The sequence below is a fragment of the Bombyx mandarina genome, chromosome 25, assembly GCF_030267445.1.
Source record: "Bombyx mandarina strain Sakado chromosome 25, ASM3026744v2".
In the NCBI taxonomy this organism is placed as follows: Eukaryota; Metazoa; Arthropoda; class Insecta; order Lepidoptera; family Bombycidae; genus Bombyx; species Bombyx mandarina.
Window position 1 is genome coordinate 8,030,829 of NC_143231.1, and position 22,515 is coordinate 8,053,343.

At 36.1% G+C, this 22,515-nt stretch overlaps 1 protein-coding gene across 3 annotated transcripts in view; it reads left to right on the top strand.

The window, feature by feature from the left end:
- Positions 1–22,515, top strand: part of LOC114249309 (protein turtle homolog A) — a 99,860-nt gene that overhangs the window by 66,401 nt on the left and 10,944 nt on the right. For all 3 annotated transcript variants that reach the window (XM_089738728.1, XM_089738727.1, XM_028182828.2), the window contains exons 6-11: positions 1,858–2,064; positions 4,950–5,095; positions 6,047–6,197; positions 16,014–16,144; positions 18,802–18,961; positions 22,275–22,436. In XM_089738728.1, coding sequence (XP_089594854.1) covers positions 1,858–2,064; positions 4,950–5,095; positions 6,047–6,197; positions 16,014–16,144; positions 18,802–18,961; positions 22,275–22,436 — 957 coding nt within the window. The remainder of the gene's footprint in view (positions 1–1,857; positions 2,065–4,949; positions 5,096–6,046; positions 6,198–16,013; positions 16,145–18,801; positions 18,962–22,274; positions 22,437–22,515) is intronic.

Genomic DNA, 22,515 nt, shown 5'->3' on the forward strand with positions numbered 1-22,515 from the left:
AGTAAAAAGCGCTGGGTCTCGTTGGATGCAGGTGGCAATGGACCGGTCGCACTGGAAATCTATTGGAGAGGCCTATGTTCAGCAGTGGACGGCGATAGGCTGAAATGATGATGATGATGATAAGGAAAAGCCACTTTTCATTGTATATTTGCAAACATAACAACCTCGCTTAATACTTAAAGTATGGACTGACTTATAGATAATAAATAAGTCATAAGTACCTATATGAGTTCATTGACTTCCATTTTCCGTATACTCGCCAATATCTACGAACAATTTTTATTGAAGTACCTACACTAATACTTTATTTCATTCATCAAGATTGTCGATTCCGAAACGAATTACTACCAAGTAGTTTTACTAAAGCATTCGGCTATGTATATTGCGAGGTTCATTAACCTATAAAGAGTGAAGGTCGCCTAGTTACAAGTGGAATGAAAATGTTCACTATAACATTGAGCCTTATAACGTTTCCTTAAATGAAATGAGTGAGGCTATGTTTGTATTGTTAAAATACAAATTAACCCTTCCAGAAAGGTGTATCTAAATAGCTATACAATCATAGCTCAGAAAAACTCACGGCCTGTTTGAGATAGATACCAGAGACAATGGACAACCCATGAACTCACTTACCCTTAACTAGCACTTAAGTTCCATTGTATTCCACTACGGAATTTATGACTGTTTTGGCACAGAAATTGATAGAACAATGACATATAATCCTGCGGGTACTTACTCGTACATTCTTAAGTGTGATGATATCCAATAACCGAACGGGTTATTCGTTTTATCGTAATTAAAAAAAGTCTTCACACAAGGGTATATTCGAAAATTCCATTCCAAAGTTATATTATCTTAACCGGGATCCAATTATGATTTATAGATAATAATACCTTGAAAAGTTAACCGGGTACAACTTACTGATTTGATTCGGTTTTGCTGTTATTATTCTGACTGGGACTCTCCAAACCTCGTTCATTATTATAAACAACTAGCCGTACTCGCTCGCTTCGCTGCGCATTTAAAATTAATATTATAATTTATTGTCATTATTATTAGGGAGTCCAACACTCATATAAATATTAGCCTATCCATTAACTACATGTGTTTTCTACATGGATACCAAGTTTCAAGTCAATCGGATGCATGGTTCAGTAGTTATAACGGAACATCCTTCAAAACCACTGTAGATTTATATAATAGTATAGATTACTTTATTAAATGCATGAGCATAGTAAACTTCGTGCAATTTATTTTGAGTATCTGGGGTGTCTATTTTTATTGATGGACAGCTGGGCACAGTTGGTGTTGAATTGTTCTCGGAACTCAAAGAACTTAAACAGGTATCGAAATCGGAACGCACGACTGCATTGCGTCAGAAATAAGCGGCACGTTACCGACCTAGCTGAGCTCACAAAATGCTCCACCAAACCAAAAATTACGTAAATTTTGTGAATTATGATAATCAGTACTTCAACGTCTGAACCAGTTGTTTTAGTAGGAAATTCAAAGTACTGAACTTACGTATGGTAGAGCGTCTTGAGAGCCCGCTCATATATGTAATACCACCTAGCTTATTTTCGCCCTGAAGCAGTAATGCGTTTCGGTTCTAAGAGGGCGGCAGTCGTACTTTAAAAACTGAAACATGACAAAGTAGGTGGCGTCATTTACACTGTAGATAGTACATGTCTAAAGGCTCTGGCATCCACTTGTCACCATATGGGCCGTAACCTCGTCGTATGAAAGCAATAAAAAAATATCTATATTTTGTGATATTATTTGGTCCTTTTGATATAACAAAAAAGTGAATCTATTATAACTAAATTACATAACTAAAACTAAGGTTTATTGTTTTAGGTCGTCCAGCACCTACCGTCATTTGGCTGATTGATGGCACACCTGCGCCTCAGTATATTGGTGAGAAGACCGATACGCACGTGGTCGTCAATCGATTAGAACTGCCACACGTCAGAAGAAGTCACTTGAACACAACCTTCAAATGCCGAGCGTCAAATACGAATCTAGTCAGTCCACAAGAGAAGACCGTCAGATTGGAAATGAATCGTAAGTTTTGTGAATCGTAAGTTACTCGTTAAAGGTAAATAAATAATAGTTTTAAAAAACTAACAAAATACGCTTTTATAGAAAATCCAACTAAAAAATAGAAAATAGAATTTGAATTAAAAATAGTGTAAGAAAATATGATTTTATTGTAAAAAAGCGTGGAGTGCTTTTCAGGATATTATCAAAATAACCCTTCTACTCATATCTGTTCATAAAATATTTATAACTACTGATACCATGCACACCACGCTTTTTTTACATTAAAATCATTATTTCTTACACTATTTTTAATTCAAATTTATTTTCTATTTTTTAGTTGGATTTTCTATAAAAGCGTATTCTGTTAGTTTCTCTAAACTATTATTTATTTTTTTAATTTAATTTAAATTTTTTCAATATTTTTTTTAAATTTGAATTGTCAACGGTCCTTAATAAGTATACCAAATATCGAACTAATCAGACGTTTTGAAGGGGGTCAAAATCATGTTTTTTTTTTTTATTGCTCTTGTAGGCAGACGAGCATACAGACGAGCATACGGCCCACCTGATGGTGAGTGGTTACCGTCGCCCATGGACTTCAGCAATGCCAGGGGCAGAGCCAAGCCGTTGCCTACCGTAAAAAAAAGATTCCGTTACATACTAACATACATACGTCTGAAGCTAATAAAAGCGTATTAAAAAGAATTACTAATAATACAAAACTTTAGTTTCACACTATACTTGGTCTTAACAAAGTACTTACGTCTACAAATTTATGATCGTATTTTTCATCAGTGTAAACAGGCAATGTGGGTCAAAATCTGAATTGTATTAGAAAAGCTTACGTTAAAAAGAAGTTCATAATTTTATACGTGTACTTTCGTGCCAAAGAGTCACCAGTTACCAAAGTTGTTAAGTTACGAAAAAAACAATACAATTTGATTAAACAATTTATTTGTCAATCTTTTCAAGTTTAGTATTCTGAGTTTGTTATCTTATTGGGTTCTCTTTCTAATTAAATATCCAGAACTATGTATATTATATGTAATTATTTATATATAATATATTTATATAATATACATAGATCTATATAATAATAATCTATAACTATGTACTTATATGTAGAATAGCTATGTATACAGAAATACGTGATTAAAAAAATAAATAGATCTCAATTATGGATTTATAGCAGGCATTTTAAAAATCCTGGCCAATATAAATGTTACTTTTAAATATACCATTAATGATTTCTGATTCCACAATGTTGATTATTGTAAAAAAAATCTTGTGCTATTCTGAATACTATATTTATTGTTAGTTTAGCAGGTTACGAAAGTTTTTTAATTAAATTTATATTTCACTTATATCGCTTGTCTATGAAACGAACGGATTTCTAAACGACAATTTTTCAAGTTTCATCTCAAGAAAAAGTAGTTAATTCATACGTCCTTTGCTTCAACTTTTTTTTCTATACTTCTATACTATAATAATATTATAAAGAGGAAAGATTTGTTTGTTTGTTTGTTTCGAATAGGCTCCGAAACTACTGGACCGATTTGAAAAATTCTTTTTCCATTAGAAGCCGACATTGTCCCTGATGAACATAGGCTACTTTTTTAAAAAAAAGTTTAATTTTTTTTATTTATTTCATGTGTGTTTTAATGTTTCCGAAGCGAAGCGAGGGCGGGTCGCTAGTTTTTAATAAGGAAATACTTACTAACAATCACGCCACGTTAACTGGTCCCGTGATAAGTTCGTCAAGAACTTGTGTTACAGGTACCAGATAACGGAAATAAATGTAAGATTTTTTATTATACACATTATACATAATAATATATTTAATATACATCCATAACCCTGGAAAAGACATTTATATTTATTTACCATACAAATATCTTCCCTTGGCGGGATTCGAACCCGCCTTGTGTAGTGACCATGTCACTTACCACTACACCAGACGGCCGTTAAAATAATATTGACCTTTGAATAACGAACACCAAAGTTTATACCACTTTGGAACTTAACACTAAAGGCATAAGTCGCTAAAAGTAATACAGAATTTCAATCAATTTTTATTACGCAATATTATCTTCAAAGCAAAGTAGATGTTCTCTAGACTAGGGGCAAATGATGACGTTATCGATTCAACATTTGGTAATCTAAATTTTGCATAATAACTAGCAATGCCACACACAGTCGGTTAGATGAATGACTTTAAGCCATTCGTGCTGGAGCTTAAACATTAAAAATTCCTTGATTTTTTTTTAACTAATCTAAAATCTTTGTAGATCTAATCACTAATTAAATCTCTGATACACTCTCTCAGGAGAAATACCAAATGAAAGAGATATCTTAAATTGCGTGTGGGTATGTGTTATCATAATATTCATTAGCACTAACTACATTTAGTAAATGATTTACTCGTTTTTGTTCTTCCTTCTATCTCTCTTTATTACTGGAAGTCGTATTTTTGAAGGTACTGAATTAACATGGTTCTTGTTATTACTTACGAAATTAGAAAAGCTCAGAGCCTAGCTGATGATGTTCCAGTCGTTCATGGGTATTATCACAGTCATTGTCACAGGCGAGCAGTTTTTTTTTATTGCTTAGATTAGTGGACGAGCTCACAGCCCACCTGGTGTTAAGTGGTTACTGGAGCCCATACACATCTACAACGTAAATGCGCCACCCACCTTTGAGACGTAAGTACTAAGGTCTCAGTATAGTTACAACGGCTGCCTCGCCCTTCAAACCGAAATGCATTACTGCTTCACGGCAGAAATAGGCAAGTTCTTTAACAAGCTATTTATATCTCGATTTAATACCGAGCTCACCCAACATAAGTAGTCCATCGCATTAAACAATCACACATTTTTAAATGTATTAAAGCAGAAATAATTTTTCAGTGAAACCGAACATGATAGAGATCCTGAACAAACCAGTCACCTTATCGTCGGAGCGACACGTCACGCTAACGTGCGTATCGGAAGGCAGCCGACCCTCAGCCCAGCTCACTTGGTTCAAAGATAACAGAAAATTTAAAAGGGGAAAGGTAACATTTTATCGCATTCAAATTTTATATTCGTAAAATTATGGGGAAGTCTATTTAATCGCGTGTAATAAATTTTCTGAGTTTTTTTTTTTGCAACTCATTCAAATCAGGTATTTGTTTGTTTTAATGAACTCCTGAATATAAGGAAATTATACCCAAAAATGAAGACTGGTTAATTCGAAAATTGAAATCAATTTTCGCATGTAACTAAGTTCTTTGGATACATATTAACTAATATAAAATCAGCTGACGCCTGGGGTCAACGACTTCGTATATCGCGGGGTGAAGATACGAACACAAATATTGCATTCCATTGCGTTTTCACAAACGAACTCTCTGAAACGATGAGTATTTAATGTCATGGTAACCTTGCAAATGGTCCAGATGTAATTACCATTAACTTCCGAAACGGATTCTTTTATTTTGATGTTTCTATATAAAAACTGAGAAATGATATTATAGAGACATACATTTTATTCTTTATATCCCAAAAATAACTGCCAGCACCATTAGTGAAAAGGTATTTGTATAGCATAACATAGCTATGATAATACCAATTTATGCATGATTACAATGCATTAACTTCATATTTGCACACTTTGTTATGCATCTCCCTTCCGTGCTCATAGCAATCATGCTCATCATCATTTCTTACTGTCGACAAACAGACCTATTGAGTTATTTGAGAAACATTGAAATCGCAACGCGAATCTTTCCACCCACGTGAGGTCGATGCCTGAACGCCACAGTCATCTAGCCCAATACGCCTAGTATTAGAGCCGTTAAAACGTTAAAATGAGATTATCAAAACAAGCCTATTGGCCCTTCGGTGACATTATCCCCGATGGTATTAAGCAATAGAAATTAGGCGACACAATCCTACATAAACTCAAATATTGATGAATACCGAACTACGCACAGTAGAATAATCTAATAAAAATAAAACACCAGGTAACAGAAGGAACGAACGAGACGTGGGTCAGCAGTCAGTTGATGTTCACCCCATTACCTGACGATGACAATGTCCAGCTTAAGTGCCAAGCGGACAATAACGCCTTACCCGGCCAGAGCATAGAAGATTCATTCAAACTGAATGTTGTATGTAAGTACCTCCGACTGTTATACATAATCTTTGTAGCGGGCTTAGCTTAGACAGTGTGTGTCGAGTCGTTGCACAATAAACAGCTTACAAACTATCGTGTCTTGTCAATAATTATCACCCTGCATAATATCAAACACGCTCTATATAAGCACAGACTCAACAGTGGTGACCCCGACGTGATATGAACACGCAACCTTCTGATTCTGAGGTTGAGCATGCGGCGAACACGAGATCTTCGTCTTTAAAAAAAAATGTTTATATCCTTAAATAATCAATTTTAGAAAATAAACAATAATTTGTGTAATTAAATGGTTAGGGACGTGACTCAACTAGTGCTGCCCGAAGTAGATCTTTCGAATCCATTGTGATATTTTGTGGAATGCAAAGGGCGTAAACCGAAATTGTGATACTAATATCGATCTTAAAATATTTATAAAATTATCGGTAAGTTTCCAACAGGTAAATTGACTGCCTACTAAATAACCACAAAGTGATTCGGTGAAACGTACCACTATACCTACCGATGCGTACTCCACGTGAACAATTTAGGAATTTAGTTGCACAGTTAATATAATTAAACTAATTCCAGTTTGAGGACTGCTAGCTAAATAAACCGCAGCCTCGTTTTGTTGATATAAAGCATTCAAATTGAACGTTCATTATATTAACGTTAAACAAACGCTTTTAATATAATGAGACTGTCAACTATACAATAAATCGTGTTCATACACACATTTGGATTGCGTAATGTAATTAAAACCGAAAACTATGATTGAGCACGTTACTTTAAAAAATAATATTCGGATAACATTATTTAACTTTACAGAAAGATGAATCTTTTGTTATCAAAAGTAAAAACTTTTGAAGTTTTTCTCTGTACGACTGTTAGTCATCGTCGTAGATGCCAAAGTGAATTTACGTCTTAATCTTTAGCTAAATACGTATTTGACAGCAAATTATAGAAACCGTGAATCGCTTCAAATCTATTGTTCCTTACATAAACCTGTAAACATGTAAAATTAGGCCACACATCGCGGTACTATAGCAAAGTAAATAAAACAAAATTCTATTTTGAAATGATTCCCACCACCTTTAGTACTTTTTAAGCAGTTTATGAGTCTTTCTTCGAAGTATCAACAACGACACATACTGGGGTAAGACGCTTGTTGACGCACTAGGGTTGGAATATTCAAACAGCTGATATACAATAGAATTAAGACTTGGGCCTCATTCATGAAGGTAAGTGATGGCATTCATGTCTTGATGTCCATAAGCTCATATGCTAATCTAAGATGAGATTTAATTCTATGCGGTTTTACTTAAAACTCTCTCTTTGGAATTAATATGTGACATGAGGCGCTTTCGCGCCAAATCAATATGTAATCCAATCTTAATTATGATTTAGTCAATGCAAATCTATCTTCTAATATTTTTGGGCAATTTAAATGGAAAGAATTAGGTACAAAACTGAATAGTTGAAACTAGTGTATTGATATTAGTTTTGTACCGATAAATAATTTGAAAAATAAACATGATAAATAATTAAAATCGAGTGATCGGTCTCTCGTAGCTTAAAAGATCCAGGAAATTCCTAAAAAAAAACTTTAAAAAAAGGAAACACAATCTTAAAAGATTTGATGTCACCAGATGCCAGATTTTTCGGTAAGCTATTTTCGTATCAAGATATTTCAGTCATCTAAAACATTTACTCACTGTGTGTCGAGTCATCATCTTTCGAAGATAAAAATCCGATCGAAACTCTGTGAAAACTACAACATAGACTTTTTGCTTTTTCAACAATTTCTTTGAAATGCCATCGATAGCTAAACTTTGTAGGTAAAAATCAGTTTTTTTTTTTTTTATAAAACCTCAATAATTTTTTTTCAATCGAGTTTATAATACAATTGAATGGCAAGTGACAGCTGTTTGTATTAAAGCACATGTCTATAGAAATAAAATTGAAATACTGTTCGTTTATAAAGACATCAATTGAAAGCGGCTGGACCGATTTAGATATTTTTTATGTAAAAAAAATATTTGTAATAGTTTTTTAAAGTTTTAAGTTTGGGGTTATTTTTAAAAATAAATGTGAAACGCGCTACAATCTAGCGTTACAATCTAATCCACGTTGAAAGTTCTAGGTGGTTTTTACTAGCACTGTTTGTTTACGTGAGTTCCTGGATAGTTAAAATTTACAATTGAACCGATAGGACGTTATGATTACCAGATTCCAAATTTTTATTAAGATTTTCATGACAGATTGACGTCTACCAAGCCCATTAGAATAAAATGAACAATTTAACGTATTTTACTTGTTAAATAGGTTCTTTTTGGCCAGGAACAGATCGCCTGGCTTCCGCCTACGCTTTGAAGGCGGTGGATCGGGCATGTCTGAGTTGAACTGACTAAAACTCTGTAGCTCAACAAGCCACATCCGAACTTCATGAGAATTCACCAGGGTCGAAAATTTTCAAGGGTTTCGCGGAGAACCCGTCTTCCTCATTGAATACCGAAGGGTGGGTCGTCGGCGCCACAGCCGCTGGCCTATCCAGAGCTCACCTTGGGTCTAGGCAGTCATTTAATTGCCCTGTCACCTGATTGAATCTAGAAAAAGTACACTAATTGTTGGCACTTAAAGAAATGAATCATGCTATCACAAATATACGATGCATTAATTTTGTATCTCATAATATATTTAACATAGACGATGGCGAAGCGAACGAAAGTAATAAATTCATAATGAAATTATTTTATGCTCAAGCTATAAAAAGAACTGAACGAAATATCAAAGAACGGAAACAAACGTATTGTGGAATTAAGAAATATACTAAAATAAGCGTGGAATTGTTTGTAGAAATCAACGTTATCGTTCGAACGCCGAGGGCGCAGTAACGCGAACTTCTTAATTCTCGAATACTCGTTCCGTAAACGAATATTGCTGCAAAATACGCAATAAAACGAACTTTGCTCAACCAGTTCTCACATCTCTGACGTCGTTAAGCGTAATTATCATTGCTACTTAAGTAGGTGCTCTCGCAGCAGAGACGATCTTACGCCTGACGCGCATACACGAGACAAATCCCTTTACAAATAAAGTTAAGACACCTTTTGTACTCTTATTCTGTTAATGAATGATGGCACAATGATTTGCAGTTTCGTTACGAGGCTTTCGTTGTAATTTATTTGGTGTATTGTTTAATTTCAATTATGGGCGTAATTAATGATGGGCGTTTTAGCGTGAAACACCCGGTATGGGTCTGCCGTAATGCATTCATGCAATCCACTACGAAGGGTGGCGATAACAATAAAATAGACCTCAAATATGATTTTTTCGAGATAGCCGCGACGAAGTAGATACCCACCCGACCCATACGACGAGGCAACGCACAGCCTCGTCCTAATCATGTCATGTAGGATCCTCCCGATCCACTCTCGGTGCTATTAGGCATTTCACTTGGAACCACTTGGACCACTTGGTACTTACCTTTCACCGTTTTCGTCGAACTCGTCGATTGCGTTCGGCGTGCAACCTAACCCATAGACACGACCCACTGAGTTTTTCGCCGGATCTTCTCTGTGAGTCGCGATTCCAATCTCATGGTATGTTCAGTGATCTGTGAACACTAATATTGCTACTCGTCCGGTGAAACCAGAATAGTCTCTGGAAGTTATTGATAATTAGGTAGGGGGGGGGGGATCAAGTTTAATAATAAATAGATAATTAAAGAAAGTTATTGATAATTAGGTAGGGGAAATAAAAAATCAAGTATAATAATATATCGATAATTAAAGATATATAATATTTTGACACAAAAGATCCCAATCCGACCTGGAGAACAGCCTCGGTTATCCAGGACTACAACTAGCGATCAACTTACGAACCGAATTTGAAGTACCGCACTGATAACACCAAAGCTGCGACACTGCGCACTCTAAATGAGCACGGAAAGTCCAACAACCATCCAATTCAAGGCTAAGCTACCTCGTCCGAGAGGGCTGGTGGTCATGGCACCAACGACTGCCGGTCCGGCGTCTCGAGGGGGAGGATGATGGGAGAGATGTGCTCCGCATTAAACGCTTCACTTTCCCCCCTTTGCCTTTTCATGATTTCTGTCTAACGTGAGGTTTGGACGTTGGTTTTTGAGCGACAGGAGATTTTAGTTGGCTCGACTCCGACATGTACCGCCCGCCATCCCCAGTGGGGGGCAAAAGTCCGGCGATTTCCTCCCGACCAAAAAAAAGGTAGCTCGTACTGCACCTTGTATTGTACCTCGAACCCTATTCGAACCCCTCTAATCATGAGATGAGCGTCGACCGATGACACTCTCCAAGGCTCAAGAAACTTGGGAGATATCAAGAGTCACACCCAGAAAGACAGAAAGCGGTCCATGAAAAAGGACACGGGAGAAGACTTGATAATCCCCTGACCTAATCGTCGTCTAGGTAGAACACCGTGCAAATATCACACTTAACCTAATTTCAATAATCTATCTGATTTCTTAGTCATAAACTGCTGGGTTTATTTCTTCTCACATGGTTTTAAAAGTCATTAAGCTATGTCGATAAAAAGAAGTTTTAAATCGTTTTCTAATTAGCTACTTAATTACGTATCATTAAAACTCACGTAACGAATTGTCCAATTTCGTGCTTTTGATAAAGTCGGCTAATAAGTAGTTTTAATTAATAAGTACACTTATACTGTGTTCATGGGGACCCTCGTCTGTAGACGAAGTCTCAAAAAAAGTCCAACAAGAACACTATTTATAAAACCATAAAATACAAACATAATTATTGTATTGTTGTAATTTCAGTAAGACATTGCGTTTTGATTGTTGTCTGAGTAACTTAACAACTTCATCCTTTAAAGATGTCTCCAAACTTTGATCGTTAAATTTCCTTTCGACCGAAATTATTCGAAGTAATTGATTCTTTTTCTGATTGGAATTACGCAAGGGGAAGTTTGATAACTGTCCTCTAAATTTCTTAATCGAAAATTGGTTTTTAAAAGGCTGTAAAGACGAAACATTCTTTTTATGAGGAATAAATACTTTACTTCTTCATTTTTTTATATAGTCAGTTGAATTTCGGAGTCGTCGTGGCAGGATAAGGCGTCCAGTGCATTCATATCTAGCGATGCAACGGTGGTTTTGTTGGTGGTAGAACGTCTTTTGAGTCCGCATATCCGTACCACCACCCTGCCTATTTCTGCTGTGAGCCAATAATGCGTTTCGGTTTGAAGGATGAGACAATGTACTATGAAAACTGAAACTTAGAACTCATATTTCAAGGGTGGCAGTATTTACTCTATGAGCTCCGGTGACCGCTTAAAACCACTTAAAACCAGGGGGCCGTTAGATTTTCCCTCCATCTAAGCAACAACAAAAAAAAATTTGCTTTGCAAAACAATCAAGACACCCGTCTCGTGTGGATGGGCCATGCAGATTATCTATTGACTCCGCTAACCAGTGAACACCAGATGGATGGTGACCTGATTCACACAACTAGTGTACTCAAATCAACAGAAAAAAAACACACCCTGTGGTTTTTATGTACAAGGCTACACACCCCCTCATGTTACTCATATAGAGTGCGATTTATGTGTAAGCTTTCACAAATCCTAAGCAGTCAATGACCCAAAAAAACTTGGCAAAATAAACAATTCACAGCACATCACTCCATGTTCCCGACAAAAAAGCACATTCCTTTCAAAGCACTCTTTCGGTGTTATTTACGTGAGTGGACAGCTTATTATTACCGTCCATTGACGTCAGCAATAAGTCCAGGTGTTGCTTTCGCGCGGAAATAAAAAATTTAAAATTTAAATGCCCATCAAGTTCACTTATCGAACTCACAAAAATAAAAAAATAAAAACATTTTGTAGCTTAATATCCTTACGAAAGGGTAAACGTTTAAAAAAATGATCTATAGATTAATTTTTAAATAATTTCGTAACAAAGGGTACCTCTTCCATCTCTCTTCAATCTCTTCCATCGCAAGATGCTTAAACAAATGTGAGCGTTTGTTGTGTTACTTTCTTATCAACAACATTAAAAAACATAAAAAAATATATATTTTAAAAGTTGTTTCTGGTAACAAATTTCTAATTTTAATCTAATTTCGAAAGCCTCTTCGAAATCTCTATGAGGTAAATAAAGAAAATTTTAGGCCAACTACGATACGATTATAAGCTTAGATGAATGCTAAATATGACTATATCTTTGAATTGTGTTGAGTGGATAAATTTACTAAATAAAAGTTAAATAAAAAAATCCACGGACCAACGTAAAACGTGGTCACGATTCAGCGTATTTCGCCTCCAACCAAAAACATAGGTACTTCGAGCGTCGTTTGTGTTCCCGTAAATGCTCTCTCACTTTATTGGGGACTGGCATTTCTGGGTATCTCGCAAAATGAGTTACGTTATTATGTGAAACCATAAACAGAAGCACTTCGAATTTTCTTAATTAAACTGCCTACAATTAAAACACGCGTCACCGTTTTGTAATTAAAATTTTGTTCCGTTTGTTGCCACCGTAGCAAATCAGAGCGATTTAATTTTCTAATGGCACTGCGTTATCTTAATTATTTCAATTCGATTTTAATTCAATTACTGTAACTTACAATCAAAATCATTATTTAACATTTATAGGTGATTAAATATGGCACTATATTTAAAAAAATTACGATATTGAACGATGTCGACCTCCTTCAATAAACTTTTTTTTTCCGAACAGGAGCTAACTGTCCTTATTATAAAGCAATATATGACAAACTATAGTTCGCGTCAAGTGGGTTAAATAGACTGTTTTTCAATCAAGGAACAAGGCTTTAAATTTGTGGTTAAGTTCAAAGGTGACGTTTTCATTTTAACCTCAGTATTCAGCTAAACAATCTAGCGTCAGTAAAAATATAGTGGCATTCTCCATTAAGAAAACTGCGTTTATAGGGTAAAATTTACAGATGTGTTTAATAAATTCAAATTCACACCGGTCACATAGCTTTTCTTGAAGTCATTGGTACTATAAGGCCACTGAGTTTCCCGCCGGATCTCCTCAGTGGGTCGCATTTCCGCTCCGGTGGTAGATTCTGCGAAGAACGGCGCTTGCTAGGGTTCGTGTTAGCAACATCGTCAGGTTTGTGCTCACCTACTAGTTAAAGTTACGCTGATATGGTCTCTCAAGACAATCAGCTTAGGTAGGAAAAAAGAAAGGTACAATAACTAACACCACACATGAAATTATATTAATTATATTATATAATATTATATTATTATAGATACTCCGTCTCGGTCTATATCTACCGTCTAAAAACGGCAATTTGTTATTGAAAATTCATATAAATAGGCAGCATCAATCCTATTTCAGTGATGCAGTATTCATGATTTCCGCTTTGAAGGCTAGGCCAATCAGTACATAATAATCTAGTAAATAATAAAATATTTAAGTCTTAAGATATTGAAAACGACATTGACGTTGTTATATCTCTGTGTTTCGGTATACACTTAAAACCAGATGGACCGTGAATTACTTACAAATCGTAGTCGCCTAACTAAATGAATTACTTACAAATCGTAGTCGCCTAACTAAAGGGCTATAAATCCGGTGTATTCATATAGAACGATGCGAATGTACTAGTGTTCAAGCCTCGTAGGTAAGTACTAGTATTTCGAATGAAATACGTACCTAACAGGTGCTCACAAACGACTTCCACGATGGAGGAAAAACAATGTGTACTAAAAATCGAAAACAGAAAAATCTTAAATTTTCCTAATTCACGCTAGCAATATGGCTATCAGACCTTTTTTTTACAAGCTAAACCTTAAAAAAGCTTGTTTGCTCATAAAAATGTAAAAATTAATCTATTAATATTTTTTTTAAGGTAAATAAAATAAATTATCATTTTTCTTCAAATACGTAAACAAATTCAATTCAAAACGTTTGGTAAATACAATTTTATTACATGAATACCTACTAGATCATCAAACTGGCTATTTTACCTCGAAGGGTGACTGTTTCAACAAAAGCCGACAAGTAATTTAGCACTAACCCCTTCTGTATAAATATTCAACTTAACGGACAATTGTCAACATTTAAAAACAGACCTCCTCCGCGTAACAATATTAAAAGCTTGTATGCAGAAGAGAAACTCGGTAAAACGTAATTAAAACCTTGTTAGTGTTGGAGAACACACAACACCAACACTTAACCTCCGCAGAGGACCGGCCAAAACTAATTCAGAATAGTGAGGCTGTCGGCACCCTTTCTCCGCTCGGCGTGGTGGAATCGCAAAACGCTTCAAGGGATTAAACGGAGCTTAGCACCGAGCACGTTTACATATTGACAATGAGGCTTATCTTTGTTTTAAATAGCTCGTCGTCACTTCAGAACAATGTCTTTGTTACGATTTCGCAGTTCACGTCATCTCGGATCCTCCCGATCCACTAACGGTGCTTCTAGGTACTTCAATCACCGGTCACCGTTCTCGTCGAACCCGTCGCTTGCGACGAAGGGCTCGACTAGTAAATTAACCCTCAGACACAGCCCACAGTTTCTCGCCGAATCTTCTCAGTGGGTCGCGTTTCCGATCCGGTGGTAGATTCTGCGAAGCACGACTCTTGCTAGGGTTCGTGTTAGCATCATCGTCAGGTTTGAGCCCCGTGAGTTCACCTACTAGTTACGGTTACGCTGGAATAGCCTCTCTAGACTTAGGTAGGAAGAAAAAAAAAAAAGAAAAGCAGTTCACAGTCGGTGCGTCCAATCAAAACGAACGCGATCCGTCTAGAAACGGTCACCTTTCGAAAAGAGCAAGGAAGCGCGCTGACTCCATTACGACAGGGGAAATTAATTTTCAAATATAAATAAATTCTATTTACTTCTGCTCGGCGAACCGTAATGCATTTAGAGCTCGGAGAATTTTGCCCGCTCTCGGCGTGAATCGTTTCGGCAACAATTTAAACGGTTGAATCGTAAATGTTTATTTGGCGAACGAGCGCTTCCTCCGGTTGCGGGCAACATCGTTATTGGTCTTTAATGGCCAATAAACTGTCATCGCCCGCCTCGCGGCAGATCCTAAACTTACCTGAACTCGACTAGTAAACAAAAAAAAACATAATAATGACAGCTGTAACAGAAAAGTAATGGGCGATTGTTTAGTTGAAAATAGACTTAATAACACGTGGGTAGAATGAACGTCTAAGGTCAATAACTTTTTTGTTGGCTCTCAATTCGACCTCTAGAACACAATCTTAAAGGTTACCTACTATAGCCAAAGAGCCATAACTTTTGTTAAGCCTTAGAGAGAGAGAGAGAGAATACACTTTATTGCACACCAACACAATTTCATTAAAAAAACAGTCAAAAAGCACATACATTTGTACAATAGGCGGTCTTATCGCTAAAAGCGATCTCTTTCACACAACCGTTTAATTTACAGAAATTCTGTAAAATATAAAAATATAGCAGGTACGTTGCGGTGTACCATAGACAATACATTATTATAGGAAATATATAAATATAATAAACAGATATATACCGTTTACATATAATATATACCAATATACATACTTACATACAATACATACTAATATACTCACACACACATAATAAATCAACAGTAGATATTCCAAGCCTATACAAGATAAGATATAAAAGCCTTAGATATTCTTTACACTATATAACCATCTATATAAGGTACCTCAGGTTCATTGACGTCGGTACAACTTTTCGTAATAAATATATTTCAAGCTTGTTTAATTACTGCGTCATTTTTTAATTAATATTAAGCGTTTTTTTTTTTTTATTTTATATTTTACTGTAGATCCTCCCGTCGTGTCGTTGTCATTGGGCAGCACCTTAAATCCACATGAGATAAAAGAAGGTGACGACGTCTACTTCGAATGCTCAGTGAAAGCTAATCCACGGGAACATCGGATATCATGGTATCATAACGTAAGTATCTGCTATTTTTACCCCACGAAAATGTTCGGATGGCACAAAAAAATAATAAAAAAATACTACCCGAACGCTCCTCCTACATAACACAGATCTGGAATACAATATTATTTTATATTAAATTAATTCAGATAAATTAAATTTATTTGAGATAATTATGTAACTAAATGATAGATGATGGATCGCCTAGACTTACTGGTGGTAGGACCTCTTGTGAGTCCGCGCGGGTGGTTACCACCTCCCTGCCTATTTCCGCCGTGAAGCAGTAATGCGTTTCGGCTTGAAGGGTGGGGCAGCCGTTGTAACTATACTGAGACCTTAGAACTTATATCTCAAGGTGGGTGGCGCATTTACGCTGTGGATGTCCGTGGGCTCCAGTAACCACTTAACACCAGGAGGTCGTCCACCCATCTAAGCAATAAAAAAAACTTAAATAAAATGAATGAATAATCGACTCACAGCATTTGATTTGTTAAATCGATTTCTGTTTCATAACACCGGGGAAAATCTAGTTAGGGCCCTTGAATACGAAGCCTTATTTGCTTTGTTCACGAAAAACCATGTGTATTTTCATAACAATCCCACGTTTGTTATTATAAAAGTAAATTACCCCGTAATGATATAGTGGTTTGACCTTTTTCACGTTAACGTAACACTGGTCGAACGGATGTCACTTAATCGATCAATAAATACCTCATACGGAAATGACGAATTAAAATAAACGTAACTCCGTCATCATAAATTAAACAACGATAGTATTTCAGACAGTCTATGTTTACGTGAAAAATGTACATAAATAAGAGCTCAACATAATGTAGATAGAAAATAAAATAAATAATCACTACATACATCCAATAGTAAAAAAACAAAAACAAAAATAGATATACTGGTTGCATTTCGTTTGGTTTTAGGAGTCGTATACTTAATTATACGGATATAATATAATATTTTTTTTAATTTTTTATTGCTTAGATGGATGGACGAGCTCACAGCCCACCTGGTGTTAAGTGGTTACTGGAGCCCATAGACATCTACAACGTAAATGCGCCACCCACCTCGAGATATAAGTTCTAAGGTCTCAGTATAGTTACATCATACATAGTAGTATACTTAAATCCGGAATGAGATTATTCGACAGGGAACTAAAGTCATCGACATAGCTCAAAGAGTCAGCTAGCGAAGTGGCAGTGGGCTGGCCATATATGCCGTAGGACTGACGATTGCTGGAGCAGACGGGTTCTCGAGTGGAGACCACGCAGCGGAAGACGTAACGTGGGACGCCCCCTGGCTAGATGGTGCGATGACCTCCGCACGGTGGCCGGCAAGAAGTGGATGAGGAGAGTCGCAGACCGGGCACAGTGGTGTAGATTGGGAGAGGCCTATGTGCAGCAGTGGACGACTGTGGGCTGTTGATGATGATGATGATAGTTAATTAAAAATATTTTTACATTTATAATTATGAGTGTTTTTACGATCTAAATGTTATCTATCTTCTATCTATATATTATATAAAAATGAATTGCTGTTCGTTAGTCTCGCTAAAACTCGAAAACGGCTGGACCGATTTGGCTAATTTTGGTCTTGAATTATTTGTGAAAGTCCAGAGAAGGTTTAAAAGGCAGATAAATATGAAAATTCTCGGAATTAAATAAAAAAATAACGTCGGATGGATTCCTTTTGTTTGGTTTATGTTTATTTTATACAAAAGTTTAGGTCTTTTATTTATCGATTGAGTCACTACGAAGTCTGCCGGGTCAGCTAGTCCATAATATTAATCGTCACTGAAGCGAAGCCGTCTCATTCCCATTTTGGTTCAAAGGAATAGCTGTTATTTCAATGCTTTTCTTGTCGAATGCGACGAAGAGTTAGACGTACAATCTAGCCTATAAATACAACCCTGAGCTTCTCATCGGTTCTTCTCCATGTGTCGCGATTCGTATCTGGTAATAGATTCAGCATAGCACTGCTCTTGCTAGGGCTATTGTAAACCATTCCTCCCTGGTTGAACATCGTGAGCCCACATACCAGGCCGCGCTTAATAGGAATAGCCCTCATAGCCTACCAACAATTAGGTAGGGGAGAAAAACAAGACCATGAACTTCGAACTCATGTCTTCCGTAGCCATTTCTGAATTAGTGTGATAAAAGTTCACATACCTACCTAACTAAAAAAGGCCGCTCTATATAAATCTAAGTTTAATTTATATAAATTGTGTATATTCATTAGCAAAACGAGACGCCATTTTGCCTCAAAAACTACTCTGTCTTTCTAACACCAATAATTTACCGTGCCTAAAATTAAGTTCCGTTTCAAATCTCTTTAAACAATGGAATGTTTAAATATATCAAATGGGTAAGGAAAATTCCATTTCAGACAAGAGCAGTGGCTATAAAGAAGAGCTTATTGACTCAATACACTAGAATACAGTACCGAAATAGGTATTTGTTTGAATTATTAAAGGTGTACAAGACTCCGAATCTAGCAATAACAGTTAGAAATGTGTCTAATCATTCATTTTATTAGATTGTGTATTTAAGTTTAATTACATTTTAACTTACATATTGCTATTATATTTTAAGCGTCTTACCAATTAAGGTTCAATCAATCTCAAGCTACTTACCTACTACAAGAGGATTTTGTAATTTTGTTCCCAGGACAAACAAGTTCTTCATAACGTGGTATCGGGAGTAATCGTGAGCACCAAGTCTCTGGTTCTACAGAAAGTGACAAGAGATCTGGGAGGAGACTACTCTTGCAGGGCCACTAATGCTCTCGGTGAAACGGCTAGCCAGACAACACATCTCAGTATACAATGTAAGTTTATTATTAATATTAAATTATAACATTAATAGTTACATTTACTCTCCATGCGTCACGACTAGGCTTTAGACTGTTTTCTTCAGTTTTCGCTAGCCGCAGAAATAATTAAAACAACTCTTACGCATTGATTTTGTGTTTTTAAAGTCATTAAGCTATTTCGGACGTTTCAAATACTTTACACTTTTCTCGGGTATTGAATTTTTTTTCTGCCGAGAAGATATCTAAACTTTAGAAAAGGTATAATAAATGTGTTGGCGTAAGGTCTGATGCGTAAATTGGTTGAAGTGAAACTTCCAACCCTAAAGCTCTTTTAGCTTAAAGACCCTCTGCAATGGTGTATGAGTTCGATCGTTGTTATAAACAAAAAAATAAAACAAAAAAAATCATGTGCAGGTAAAAAGGTACCTGTAGATGGAACTTTATGGGAGTACTCTTTAAATGTGTAATTTTAGAACGTTTAACATTCATAAATATCAACATGAATTCTTGAAAATATAACATTTCAAATCACCAAAACGAGTATGTTAATAATTTTTATACGTTACTAGCTGACCCGACAGACTTCATAGTGCGTCAATCGATAAATAAAAGACCTAAACTTTTGTATAAAATAAACTTAAAACAAACAAAAGCAATCCGTCCGACGGGGGTCACATAAAAGGAAAAACAAAATTATTATTTTTATTTAATTCCGAGCATTTTCATATTTATTTTACCTGTAAGCCTTCGCTGAACTTCCACAAATAATTCAAGACCACACTTAGCCAAATCGGACCAGCCGCTCTCGAGTTTTAACGAGACTAACGAACAGCAATTCATTTTTATATAAATAGATTTAAACCTTCTCTGGACTTCCACAAATAATTCAAGACCAAAATTAGCCGTTCTGGAGTTTTAGCGAGACTAACGAACAGCAATTCATATATATTCCTTAAAAACCTTAAAATTACCATCACTTGTATTTATGGAGCTCGTTTACTATACCTATACAAAAAGTATGCGCATATATCGGTTTGTGATATAATTAATGACATTCAAGCTGCATGCACCTTTGATTCAAGTGTTGTACATTGGTATATAGCCTGTGGCTTCTTTTTTACCAATGGGTCAGTTTCGTTGGAACTGAACTGATGGATCTCATTATAAAGAACTTTGTCATTATGAAATAAATCGAACGTAACCTAAAATAAAGTAATAATTTCAATGCTTTTAACGTAAAAACAAAAAACGTCATTCAACAGTTTTTAGGTTACGCCAATACAAAACTCATGCAATTATAATAAAATACCATAACTTTTAAAATTAAATTTATTTAACAACGTTGTCAAGGGATGCTTAATAACAGCATTGTTTATCAATTAACAGTCACACAGCCGAAGCAAACGTTGAAAATTTTACATTAATAATCAAATTATGACGATGATAACTTTTGCGTCTTCCAAATTGGGGAGTCTTTTACTCCCTAATACAAACAGAGTGCTAATAAATTACATTTTCATTTCGCGAGGGGCTTTTTGTTCGCTGAATGTTGTATCAATCATTCTCAGTGAGATCTTAACAAAGATTTGTTACGAGTCAACGGAGTGAGACAAGATTCTATTGAATAATTCCATTACTGTAATACAATAGCCAACAGTGAAGATAAACTGTAAGGTATGTTCATATAAGCTGCACACTTACGCCTCAACGTAATTCCTGGATAATGAGTCCTCGTTTTATTCAGGCCGTATCTTCTACCTCATTTTAGGTAATTTTTACGCACGTACCCAGCCGAGTCGACACACCTCTTTAGTAACATAATCTAGCACTCGACACGTACGACGACTATGTGATGGGGCTACGAGCGTTCTCTTCATAATGAAACAATATAGGTGTCTCTATTAATCACTTTTCTATTTAAATTATAATGAGTTGCGTAATTTTTTTTTTGGAATTTCAATCGGTTCGTATATGACTGAAACTTTGTTAGCTCATATATCAAAGCCTTAGCAACTAAACCGTTCCCATCGGGATTAATTAACTATGATAAACAACGAGAAGCGAAATATGTATTATTGCGGCGTCGGCAGTGTTGGCTTCGACTGTATTCCGACAAGTAGAGTCGAGTCACTGAGCGAGCATCAATCATCGCGGGAGACTGCCTTCAAGATTTACGGGTGCGTCGCCGCGCGTCGGACCGATTCGCGACAAATGTACGTTATATCCCACCCTATCCGTCACCTAGGCTCGTTTGCAGCATTCGTTCCACGAGTTTGTTGCCGTTTTATTGATTCCATTCCCGCACCTTTCTCCTCCAGCTAAGGAACGCTGTAATTCGCACGCGGTACACGATCGCCGCCGGTCTTACATTAATCCACATACATATTTTCATATTTCCGCTACAGTAATCGCGCCGTGGAAGGGCTGCTTAACGTGAACAAATATTTGAGAGTTTAATGAAAATCTGAAGCAGCCGGGGAGCGCAGTTTAGCAAGTAGATACCTAAATGAATCACAGTCGCCGACTGTACCCGGAGGGGAGCAGTTGGGCGATAAAATTTATATATCGTCTAACTTCTGTTATGATTTAACGAACTGGATCCGAGTTTTCTTTCAACTGTTTACTGTTAATTTAGGTATTCTTCGTTCTGAGATTATTGAAGCAACACTTCGTTATATCCATTATACTTATTACATTTTGCTGTCTGTACAAATCAAGGGATCTCTAGTTGGAACAGTGAACGTGTGTTTTGATTAATGAGGAAATTCTCGCTGTAATACGGCACAGCAAAATACGTAGTGCCACGAGTGAGCTATGAAAGAATCCTGAGACGTGAACCTTTACATTGCATTGCTAATAAGCGTAGGAATGTTTCTTTTATGGAAACGTTGGCTTTTCAGAATGCTTTACTAGCATTTCATTAGCCTTTCATTTCAGTTTCATTTTCTTCTCTCTAAATATACAAACTATTTTATGCAGACAAAGAAGTTTTTGTATAAATAAAATTTAAACTGAATAGAACTATTATATTAACACTAACACACAGTGAAGATAAAAAGGTCGCGGCTGAGCTTTGTGATAGCTGAAGCTATCGCTATTATTCTGCCGCTGCCTGTAATTTTAATCTATAAGCTTAAATCTAATAATACCTAAATTTAAAATTAAGTGGCATAATCTACAGAATCCCTGCCTCCGCACTTTGCTGTTAAAGTAGAAATTCCTTATAAAAGTATTTGAAAGGGTTTAATCCTTGTGAGAGTCTACTTCTCAAAGGCGCTTTTAACTTATTAAAAGACATGTCAAATTAAAAATTTTGTTATTAACATAGATGCACCAGTTTGTTCGCATCCAACACCTCAAGTACTAGGAGCACAAATAGAAGAAGCATTGAGAGTGAGATGCTCTGTCACAGCCAACCCTCCGGACGTGACGTTCTTCTGGCAATTTAACAACAGCGGCGAGAGTCTAGACGTATCTCCGCTAAAATTTGGTAAGAAGATTTCAATTTGCTTATATCAAACAATATACAGTGGATCAAACATATGAAACTATCAATTACTCTAATCGTA